Genomic DNA, 12,802 nt, shown 5'->3' on the forward strand with positions numbered 1-12,802 from the left:
TCATACTGGATTAGAGTGGGCCCTAATCCAAAAACTGGTGTCCTTATAAGAGAAAACAGAGGAGACAGACACAATATGGAGAGTGCAGTGACGTGTCTAAAGCCAAGGGATGTCAAAGATTGCCAGAAGCCACCATGAGCTAGGAGAGAAGCATGAAATAGATTCTCCCTTAGAACCTGCTATTGCAGGAACCAACCATGCTGACACCTAATTTCAGACCTCTAGTCTCCAGGACTGTGAGAGAATATATTTCTGATTCCTGTTGTTTTAAGCCACCCAGCTTGTGGTGCTTTATTATGACAGCCCTAGGAAACTAATAACACCATTCAACTGTGTAGCTGGCAATCTTGGCACATTTGTCAGGCTTCCCTGGCCTCATGGGCTAAATCACTAAGCCTAGATTTTGGTCTCAATCCTGGAAAATAGATGGACATACTGTGTGATGCAATATTCAGATGTCTGTGTTCTTTATCTGGGTGTCTCAAGGCTGATCAACCTGAACTAACATCTGTTGGTCGACTGATGTTCATTGTTGAAGGGTCCTTTCCCATGGGAGTCCACGTGGGTGACAACAGGGACAAGGAATCCTGCACAATCTGCTTTATAATGTTCAACCCCACAAGGGCTAGGACTAGATCTTGCTGCCAGGCATTGAATGACCCTGCCATCCTGTGTTGCCTGAGGAAAAAAAAAAAACTCCCTATACATTCTTCCTAGACCATAGATACAGCTCTGAAATTGATTGCTGGATTGGTCATCCTGTCTGTGCTGATAAAAATTTAAAAGCTGTTCCTCTGTACACTTCAGAAGGTAGTGTTCCTCCTACAGGTCCTTTCTGGCACTTAAGATCCCTCACATTATAATCCCAACTTTTAGACTTGTAAGAATTGGATCCTGATCCCAAGGCAGCAAAAGCTACCGCAGAGATTGCTACAACCAAGAATAAACTTTATAGCATGAGTGGTAATGGACAATCACATCACCCAGAATTTCTTGCCAGCTGTATAAGGCGGAGTACATGTAATTGCCAAAACCTCTTGCTTCAGTTGGACTACTGAACCATGGAAAGTGAACAAGTCAATCTCTCAGCTTAGAGAGAATGGCTCTTTAATCTCAACGATACCTGCAACATATTTACCTGGAGTGGCTCTGGATGGGGAGCCTGGTTGCAGTCTTCCCTCCAAGTGGGATTGACTATCCTGCTGGTGCTCATAGTTGTGATCATGCTCGTCTAATGTTGTCTAAGACAATAGAAAGGATGGGTACAATTAATTAGGGTATATGAAGGAATAGCCTATGCTTCAAAACATTAACTGTTTACATAAAAGATTGGGGGTAGAGTTGTAAGAAAATATCTCTGCCATGACACAGTGGTGGGCTGGTACATCTCCTGAGTCTTGGTTGGATGCAGTTCCTTTAAAGCAAAAGGAGATAAGCCTGGTAAGGAGCTGCCATGAGAGAGTTTTTCATGCCTGTCTTGTACGAGACTGCTACAAGTCAGTTTCTCATCCATCACCTTAGTCTCATTTGAAGGAATTTCTACCTTCCCCTCTTCTCATTTTTTTGGCTGCACCGCGTGGCTTGTGGAATCTAAGTTTCCCAACCAGGGATTGAACCCAGGCCCTCAGCAGTGAAAGCACCGAGTCCTAACCACTGGACCGCCAGGGAATTCCCTCTCATCTTTTAAGAATAAAATATCTAAGAATAAATTTAACCAAGGAAGTGAAAGCCTTGTACAATGAAAACTAGTAAACTTTGCTGAAAGAAATTTAAGAAGACAAATAAATGTAAAGACAGCTTGTGTTCATAGACTGGAAGATTTAATATTGTTAAGATATCAGTACTTCCACAAAGCAATCTGCAGATGTAATGCAATTTCTGTCAAAATTCCAATGGCTTTTTTTCTTTCCAGAAAAGGAGAAGCCAATCCTCAAATTAATATGGAATTTCAATCTTGAAACAGAAGAACAAATTTGGAGATTCACATTTCCTTGATTTCAAAACTTATTACAAAGTTGCAGTAATCAAAAACAGTGTGGTAAAAAAACAAACAAACAGTGTGGTACTACCATAAGGATAAACCATATAGATCAATGGAATAGAAATGAGAGTCCAAAAATAAACCCATGCCAGTCCACTCCATCACAACATTTACAAAAATTAACTCAAAGTGGATATGTGGCCTAAGCATGAGATAAAACCATAAAACTTTTAGAAGAAAACATAGGGTGAATCTTCATGACTTTGGATGTGGCAATGCATTCTTAGATATGACACCGAAAGCCCCACCAGACAAAGGAAAAAAAATATTTAAATTGGAATTTATCAAACTTAAAAACTTTTGTACATCAAATGACATTATCAAGTATGTGAAAAGACAACTCACAGTTGACTTCCCCAAGCACTTAGCTTACATAATCAAAAATAGATCAAAAATGAATGAGCTGATTTCAGCTGGTGTAATGGAAAAATAATTACAATCTCTCACCCAGTGTCCTCCGTGGCCAGTACAACTCAACTCCACTCTGAAAGACAATGGTGAGGGAGAAATCCTCCAAGTGAGTAGGGCTTTAAATTGTACACTTGCTCATCATCTTGGTGGCAGGAAAAGCGATCTGAGGTAAGGATATACACATACTCTTGAAGACTGGCAAATAGTTTGGCTGGTTGGAGCAAGGCTGGATGACCGGTGCTGAGGAAGTCTGGGAAAGAAGCATATGGCTGGATACATGGTAGCAGGCACAAATTGTACAGATCTTTGAGTCTTCTGTCAGGGTCCACCAAAGAGCAGCTACCACAGAAGAGGCAAGGGGCATTCAGGTGGACAGAACCATTCATCCAGTGTATATCAGCCTTGGCCTCACAAGCCCAAGAACGGAGTAGCCATTGTGGTTGGGATGGAGACTATTCATGGGCCTGACAGCATGGGTTCTCTCTCACCAAGGCTGAGCAAACTACTGCTAAATATCTGATCTTTCAGAAGTAGAGATCAATGCAGAGCACTCAATATAGTACCCTTTTTTTTTTTTTTTTTTGCTGAGATTAACTAGATTCCTTTGGCAGGTTGATTTCACTGGAGTCCTTCCATCCTGAAAAGGCAGTGAACTGTCCTATTTGGGATTCAAATGTTTTCTGATTATGGGTTTGTTTTTCATGTCCTAGGTGCCTAGGTGTGTCTAGTGTCATTCCCAAAGCCTGAGAGTGGGGAAATAATGTGGAATGACTTGTAGACAACCAACAATGTCAGATCCAATGTCCTAGTATTAGTTCCAAGGCAACCCAGTAAAAATTAGGAAAACAAGAGAAAAGGTATTATATGACTTATATAATACTACATAAAATAAAGATGCACATGATTTGGGGGTCGTATAGTTTTAATGTTATGCATGTTTATACATAATAAGTCATCCCATTGAAAAATAAGAGTAGTATCAAAGATCAGTTTAGTTGTTTAAACAATACTACCTTTTATTTTATAAACTTCAAGGTATACAGCTGCTTTCTTTCACAAACATCATTTTGTAGTGTTAACAATTGTATCGTACCTTTGTATGTGTTATGTAAATTTGGATTTACATGAACTGAATAAATGAATAGACATTCCATGTTCACAGACTAAAAGGCTGAATATTGTTATAATGGTAATTCTCCCCCAATTGACCTACAGATTGAACACAATCCCTATCAAAATCTCCACAGGCTTCTTGTGGAAACTAACAAGCTGATTCTAAACTTATATGCAAATGCAAAGGACCTAGAATAGCCAAAACGATCTTGAAAAAGAACAAATTTGGATGATACACACTACTTGATTTCAGAATGTACTGTAAAGCTACAGTAATCAATACAGTGTGGTACTGGCATAAGTACAGGCAAATAGATAAATCCAGCTTAATTGAGTCAACAAACTCTTACTGCACAAGATGCTGTGTATCAATGGTCAACTGATTTTTGACAAAGGTGCTAAGACAATTCAAGGGGAAATTAAATTTTGTGCTAAAACAAATTGGGTGTCCATAATGAGTGCTGGGAAAATTGTATACTCACAAGCAAAAAAAGTGACCTTAGACTCTTACCTAACACGATAAACAAAAATTAGAGCAAATGGATCAAAGACATAAATATAAGAGCTTAAACTATAAAACATACAGAAGAAAAATCTTTATGACCTTTGCAAAGAGTTCTTAGACCAGACACCAAAGGCACGATCTATACAAGAAAAAATTGAAAAAATGGATTTCATTAAAATTAAAACCTACTACACTTCAAAAGATAGCATTAAGACAATGAAAAGACAAATCACACGATTAGGAGAAAATAGCTGCAAATCATATTTCTGATAAAAGACTTGTAACCAGAATATGTAGACTTACAACTCAATAACAAGACAAACAACCTAATTCAAAAAATGTGCAAAAGACTTGAATGAGACATGTCACCAAAGAAGATATACAAATGGCTAACCAGCACATGCAAAGGTACCAAACATCATTAGTCACTGAGGAAATGCAAATTAAAACTATGAGATACCACTTCACACTCACTAGAATGACTATTATAAACACAGATAATACCAAATGGTAGTAAGGATAGAGAGAAACTGGAATGCCATAACATGACTGAACCTAAAAAACAATTTTGTTAAATAAAAGAAATTAGACATAAAGGACTATATATTTATATGAAACATCCAGAAAAGACATGTATTTATAGAGGGAAAAAGCAGATGGCACAAAAGCACAAAAAAAGTGGTTGGTTGAGGGTGGATAATGACAGCAAATTTACTCAAGGGAATATTTCTGGGTGACAGAAATGTCCTAAACTTGGATTATAGTGATGTTTGCACAACTCTGAAAATTTACTAAAAATCATTGAATTGTACACGTAGGGTCATTGTCATGGTATGCAAATTATACCTCAATAAAGCTGTTTAAAAAGCCAATGGGGGCTTCCCTGGTGGCGCAGTGGTTGAGAGTCTGCCTGCTAATGCGGGGGACACGGGTTCGAGCCCTGGTCTGGGAAGATCCCACATGCCACGGAGCGGCTGGGCCCGTGAGCCACAACTACTGAGCCTGCGCGTCTGGAGCCTGTGCCCCGCAACGGGAGGGGCCGCGATAGTGAAAGGCCCGCGCACCGCGATGAAGAGCGGTCCCCGCACCGTGATGAAGAGTGGCCCCCACTTGCCGCAACTAGAGAAAGCCCTCGCACGAACCGAAGACCCAACACAGCCAAAAATAAATAAATAAATAAATAAAGTAGCTATAAAATTTAAAAAAAAATAAAAAATAAAAAATAAAGTGAATTTAAAAAAAAAAAAGCAAAGTGTTTAAAAAAAAAAAAAAAGCCAATGGAAGCTACTTCTAGGAACAGTGCCTTCTCTACAGATTAATTTTTCAGATTCTATAAGCTTACTATTAGGTGGAGAAAGCAAACATTTCAGAGAGGATTCAAAGATAAAGTGTCTACTAAATAATGATATCAGTTAAAATGACATTTTATGGTAATCCAAAAAGACAAACCACTTTGAGAAGCGCGTCTTTTTTGTTTGTTTGTTTTTTATAATCTATAGTCTAACTCTTCTTCCTTTCCTTTAAATTGGATATAAGGAAAACTTTTTCATTTTTCTCTAGTCAGTTCTAGAATGAGGGTCCAACATCATAACATCTTTATGTGTTTTCCTCTATATAGAAAGAATATTCATTAGCAGGGGAAAATCTCATGTGATTTTGAAAACACTGGACTTTACTTAAATATTTTATGATAAAATGAAGATGGTGAAAGAGGTTTGTTTTTATTGTCGGTTTTTAAAAAAATATTTCAAAATATTTCTAATTGAACATCCACTGCATGCTCAGTACTATGCTTGGTGCTATGTAATGTTCAAAATAATTTTGAACTCTGTTCTTAAAAAGGTTACACCATAGTTGCAAACATCCCGAAACAAAAGTATTACTACTCCTTTCTGGAAGACTGTCCGACTCACACACATATGTGTATCAGCTACCACTCCAGGGTACTCTTTGAATTTCATATGCAAGTTCAGTCCTCCCTTTTACCTGTAATAAATTGTCATCAGTTCAGTTCTACAATATTTTTTTCTGTGGCCTTCTCTGTGCCTATACTAGGCACTGCAGTTACAAAGATGGATGCAACATGGTCCTTGCCCTTAAGTGGCTCCAAGCTAGCTGGGATGAGAAAGAAAACACACTTTTTCCCAACTTGCTAAATAGAAACATGCACAAGGTGCTTTGGGAATCCTATACATTTATCATACAATAGAATTGATCACTAAAATGCTTGATTTCTTCTTTTCTTTGTAGCTTACCTAAATCAACTCTTGATATACTTTAAATTTGTATCTGTGCCTTTCTGTCTTCATTTTTGCTCTCAAAGATCCCCTCCTGGCCCTCTTCACCTGACAGTGCCAGGCCACACCTCTAATTGCACCTCTGCGTTCTTCTCTTTAGTTTTGTATTCCTCTTCCAGAATATTGTTTCTGAAACGTTGCTTTCCTTATGTCATGCCTCTTCTTCGGTAACTACAGTAATCATATTTCCTCCCAAATCAAAACGTCTTAATATTGCAACCTCTCAGAGGCAAATTTATGTCTCCAACTTATTTACTGTATCTGGTGCAAACAAAATGCAATCACCCTCCATCGTTTCAAGATTTTCCACCATTGCCTTTCATTTTTGAAGACTCTGCTTTTGAAGATGATGATGATGATACTGATATGTTTCAGGGTAATATATTCATTGATAGCTGTCTAGAATATTTTCCATCTAGGAGTGACCATATAGCCTATGAGATGGTAAAAAGTTTACTTCATCATTTTCAGAAACTGTTGTTTGACTGCAGTTTTAAAAATGCAGTTCCACCAACATTCTTGAGCCCTACTAGGGACTGTACTGGTTTTTAGGAGAGGTAAAAATGGATAATAGAAGTTTCTGTCTTGATGAACCGGTTTGCAAGGCAGAAATAGAGACACAGATGTAGAGAACAAACGTATGGACACCAAGTGGGGGAAGGGGAGTGGGATAAATTGGGAGATTGGGATTGACATATATACACTAATATATATAAAATAGATAACTAACGAGAACCTGCTGTATAGCACAGGGAACTCCACTTCGCTGTACAGTAGAAACTAACACAACATTGTAAAACAACTATACCTCAATTAAAAAAATAAATAAAGCAAAGCTGAAATACTGAAAAGAGAAAAAAGGAGGTTTCTGTCTTTAAGAAGGCTATAATCTTGACTGGCTCTCAAAGGGGTGATGAGTCTTGTCTCTATTACAAGGCACATTGATGTATGTGAGATAGGAAATGCATATAGTGAGTGTTCTGAGTCCTGCAAAAAGGAAACAATGTCCACATTAAGGGAATTGGAGAACACTTCAGGGAAGAGGTAGAATGACTACATTCTCAACAAATGGAGATGTAGATGGGAAAGAAGGCAGAAAGGGATATGTATTTTTCAGGCCAAAAAGGAGTCAGTCGGACCTAAATATATTATTTATGTTGTTCAAGGTAGCAGGGCTGATGAGTTGGCAGAATGTGGAGGACTTTGAATGCCCTGCTGAGGAATCTGCATGGTATTATACGGCAGACAAAGAACTACTGTGGGCTTTTGAACAGGTATTTACCTAGTCAAAGCTGTGCTTAAGGAACTTGCCATGGAAGCTTTGTGGTTAATGGATAGAGAAGAGACACTAGAGAGAGAACAATAAATTTGGAGGCCACCATAATGGTTTGGGTAATGAACCTGAAATAGTGTGGTTTCAGTGGGAAGGGAAAAGGAGATAGATATATGATGGAAGTAAAATGGACAGTACCGAATGATAGATTTAATGAAGGTGGACGAATAAGGTATTGGGGACTGGAGGGGAACATTTCCCTCCTTTTGAAATTGGGTGCAATGGAAGAAAAAGGAATCTACCTGAGGTTTAGTGTAAGAACTGATCAGTTTTTAACATTTTGTGTTCTGTTTTTTTTTCTTTTCTACTTAAAAAGATTCAAACCTTTATCCATACTTAAAATTTGTTAATATTTTGCCACATTAGCTCTCTCTTTACGTACAAATACACTTTTTTGGTATATTTTGTAAAATTTGTATATTTGAATATTACTGAATACTTCAGTAATTTGAAAGTTGCATATATCATGACACTTCATTTCTACAGTATATATCTCTTAATAAAGACTTCTGCTGTATAATCAGTTTCAGTGTCCTTGATGCAAAAAGCATCAAAAAGAATAATGATGTTAATGAGCTATGACACATTGAATAAAAAAGAATACGTGAGCTCACAGTGTTCCTCAGAAGGGATGGTGGTGATGAAAAGTAAGCTCTTCTTTAGAGAAGGCTGTCAGCTAATAAATATAGAAAAAATAGTAGATTAGAAAATTTTAATGTTGCACCCAGCAATGTAATAAGTGATTCAGGTAAAGATCATCAATGGGTGTTAATATTACTGAGTGAAGCTTTGTTGGGAAACCAGGTATTTACATGGTCTCCATATATCACATCATCTCACCAATGGGTAAAACTAAGCATTGCCCAAAATGGGACAAGCTGAAAACATGCACCTCCTTGCATGATGCAATCAAAATTATATAATGTTACCCATGTAATATTCTTGCCCAAAGTGTTTAACCTGAATCTTCAAATGAGAAAACAATCAGAAAAAATCTCAATTTTGGAATGATCTATAATAAAATGACCTGAATTTTTCAAAAATGTCAATGTTATGATATACAAAATATAGTGGGGGATTGTGCTAGATTAAAGGAGCGCATGTCCTTTTTTGATATCACCTTCTTAGTACTTGCAAGGGACAGGACAATGAAAATTGGTGGAGATCAGCCTCTGTCTTCTCTGCTGAACTTGAAATAGCTACCCATCAATGGAGGTGAGACAGATGGATTTCAATGGGATGTTGTCATTATGAAAAGCACACACCCTTTCCCAAATAATTAAAATCAGTAAAAAAAAGACAAGAAAAACCAACCATCTGAATGAAAATTAATTTTACAAATGCAACATTTTAAGTCCATTAAAATAAAACAAGTAACAATGACAACAAAAGGATGGGAGCATGTCAAAAGGGCACAGGAACCAACCTGAAAGAGCTCTGTCAGGCAGTCTCTAAACAGCTGTGAGTACCTCGGCTGTTCGGTGGGCTTTCCTTGTGCCACAGATTTGTCTGGTAAGGTCACAGCAAGCACAGATGGACTGAGACTGCTGTTACCTACACAAGATCACCATGGTGTCAGCTGCCTGCGCCTCCTCTCCCAAAGGATGGTGGAAAAGCAAATAGGGCCATAGAATGGGCATCATGAGTGGCTGGGGTACTCTCTTACAGAGGAGCCAGTGCTAGACTGTAGCTCTACCCAAGGGAGAAGGGAACAAGTTGCGAAGTCCCATAACTAACCAGAACCAGAGAGGCAGATGAGAAACTGTCTCATGGAAGCCTCCCACATAATAGGAGGTGAAAGAGAAGCAGTCTCGTGACAGCTCCCCATAAAATGCATATCTGCCAAGACTTAGGTCAATGCGCAGTTGAGTCTGGACTACGAGGCCTACATGGAGACACGCAAGATTTCCAGAGTACTGTGGTATAGATGTTCCCCTATAAGCTCCCAATGGTCAAAGCCAGAACAGTTTGAACAACAAAAGGAATAACCCAGAGAATAAAGTAAATATCCATGAGGCCATACTGATATAAATGATTGGATAAATAAATGAGAAAGAATAAACTTTCCTTTTATAAGATTCCAAATAATTTATGCAACACCCCCCACCTTCCAGGAGATGGAGCTTAGTTCCCCACCCCTTGAGTGTGGGCTTAGTGATTCACTTCCAAAGAGAAGAGTATGGAAAGGGAAACACAGTAACTTTATAGTGGAGAAATCTGGCAGACACCACCTTAACCATGTGATCAAGGGTAACATCACTAGGGAATAGTCAGGTTGCTATCTTTACACCCTCACCTGATGCAATGAGGGTGCCTCATCTCTGTGGTATTCTTCCCCCAAATTCATAACCCCAGTATAATTATGAGAAAACCTGAGATATTCCAGAAAATATCTGACAAGTATTCTTCCTAAGTGTCAAGATCATAAATAAGAAGGAAAGACTGAAAAACTGTCACAGATCAGAGGAGACTAAGGAAACATAAAACTAAATGCAGTGTAGTATCCTGGACTGGATCCTAGAACAGAAAAAGATCGTCAGTGGAAACTGGTGAAATCCAAATAAAGCCTTTAGTTACTAATATTGCACCAATATTAATACCTTAGTTTTGACATATATACCAAGGTTACATAAGATGATAACATTACAGGAAACTGGGTGATAGTCTCTGGACTGTCTTTGCAATTTTCTAAGTTTAAAATTATTCGAAAATAAAAACGTTATTTAAAAAAGCATGTGGATGCTGCGTGGTGTAGCAAAAAAAAAAAAGCTACACTGACAGTTCTGATGCATCATTTGGGCCAGTACCCCCTCCTCAACTCCCCTCTCCTCCTCTACCCATTTAAAAAAAAAAAAAAAGCATGTGGAATCATAAACCTCTTTATTAAAATATTGTTCAGTAGCAAGGACAATACCATATAATGAGGTCAGCAAAATGTTTGAGAAAAGGAATTAAAGTATAATATTTAAAATTTGCAAATATAATAAATATATAGTGTGTTGAAAGGTCTTAAGGCAAAATGATGTGGAGAACTCAGTGGGAATAATTCTTACTATACTAAGGGTATATAACGTCTATACCCACTTAATTCTAGAATTGCATATGCAAATCCAATACACGTATCATTCCTGTGATGAAGCATATGCATACATCAGCTCAGTTTATATATGCTTAATTCTATGTCTTGATCATTTAACTTATTCAAATTTTAAAGGACTTCCTATTTTTCAACATTCCATATACATATCAGAATATTGGCTTATATTCTATAAAATATTTCAGATTATATCTGATATTAAAACTGTGATGATATTATTTCTTTTTGTAATATACTTTTTCATGTTAAGATTCCTCTAAATGGATTCTCTGATGTAAAATTTTTTGAAATCTCGTCAAATGCTAAAACATATTCAAACTGTCTACAAATCTTCAATCATAGACTAATAATCTGATGTACAATTAGTTATAGCTACTTATAGAAGTGGATTTTTAATGTATTCATTATTATGATTCTTTGATGATCAATGTTTCACCTCATCAGTTCTTTGCCATACCATGAATTTGATTTATGAACTTGATTTTGGGGTTTTTGAGATTTAAAATATTTAAAGACTTCTTCTCCCAGGTGTGCTATCTGATGTACCATGGAGTTTGCCTTCTAGCAAGAAAGATTTCTTATATAGATTATACTCATAGTTCTTCTTTCCTTTTGGAATTCTCTGGTATTTAGTAAGGACCAAAGTGGCAGAATGAATGATGTACCACATTTATCACATTCACAGGGCTTCTGCCCACTGTGTCTTCTGCAATGTTCATTAAGACTTGATTTGTGACTGTAGGTTTTCCCACAGTCAGTACATTCATAGGGCTTCTCTCCTGTGTGTGTTCTCTGATGTACTTTGAGATTTGAATGGCTACTGAAGGTTTTCCCACACTCAGTACATTCATAGGGTTTCTCCCCAGTGTGTGTTCTCTGATGCTCAACAAGGGAAGACTTGTGGCTGAATGTTTTCCCACATTCTGTACATTCAAAGGGCTTCTCTCCTGTATGTTTTCTCTGATGTACTGTGAGGTGTGAGTTACCACTGAAGGTTTTCCCACATTCAATACATTCATAAGGTTTCTCCCCAGTGTGTATTCTCTGATGTACAGTCAGTTTTGACTTTACACAGAAGGTTCTCTGATGTTCAGTGAGTGTCGACTTGTGACTGAAGGTTATCCCACATTCAGTACATTCATAAGGTTTCTCCCCTGTGTGTGTTCTCTGATGCACAGTAAGTTTTGATTTTACATAGAAGGTTTTCCCACATTTAATACATTCATAGGGTTTTTCCCCTGTGTGTGTTCGCTGATGCACGGTAAGTGTTGACTTCACACAGAAAGTTTTCCCACATTCAGAACATTCATAGGGTTTCTCCCCTGTGTGTATTCTCTGATGTCTAGTGAGGTGTGCCTTGTTGTAAAAGGCTTTGCCACATTCATTACATTCATAGGGATTCTCCCCTGTGTGTATCCTCTGATGTTTTGTGAGGTGTGCTTTTCTGTTGAAGATTCTGCAACACTGATTACATTCATAGGATTTCTCTATGTGAGTTCTCTGAATATGGCTGAAATGAGACTTCTTGTGTAAGGCATTCCTACACTCAGTAAACTCATAAAGTTTCTTCACTGTGTCAATTCTCTTATATTTAAAGTTCGAAATCTTAAATGCTTGTTCACCTTCATTATATTCACTGGATTCCTGTCCTGTATGAGCTCTCTGATGTTCAGTGAGCTGTGCTGTCTGGATTACAGCATTCATATTTTGAGGATACTCATGGGGTGTCTCCTTTGATTGATTTCTTTGATGTACAATAATGGTTGATGAGTAACCAAATGAATCACATCCAAAGGGCTTCTCTCCTGTATGTGCTCTCTGATTTAAAACTTTTGACACTGTGCAGGATTGCCCATGTTCATTGCTTCCAAAGGGCTTTCGTATATGAGTTTTCTCATATATACTGATGACTGACTTTTGGATGAAAGTGTTTTCATATTCATTACTGGGTTTTTTTCCACCATGGGATCTCTTTTGGCTATCAGAGTCTGCCTTGTAAAAGTGT

At 37.7% G+C, this 12,802-nt stretch overlaps 1 protein-coding gene across 1 annotated transcript in view; it reads right to left on the reverse strand.

Moving 5' to 3' along the window:
• Window positions 1-2,450: 2,450 nt before the first annotated feature.
• The window catches only part of LOC118882965 (putative protein ZNF720), a 31,489-nt gene continuing 21,137 nt past the window's right edge, over window positions 2,451-12,802 (reverse strand). Inside the window, exon 5 of the mRNA XM_036829404.1 lies at window positions 2,451-2,702. Coding sequence (XP_036685299.1) covers window positions 2,515-2,702 — 188 coding nt within the window. The 3' untranslated portion in view covers window positions 2,451-2,514. The remainder of the gene's footprint in view (window positions 2,703-12,802) is intronic.

The sequence above is a fragment of the Balaenoptera musculus genome, chromosome 16 (assembly GCF_009873245.2).
Source record: "Balaenoptera musculus isolate JJ_BM4_2016_0621 chromosome 16, mBalMus1.pri.v3, whole genome shotgun sequence".
In the NCBI taxonomy this organism is placed as follows: domain Eukaryota; kingdom Metazoa; phylum Chordata; class Mammalia; order Artiodactyla; family Balaenopteridae; genus Balaenoptera; species Balaenoptera musculus.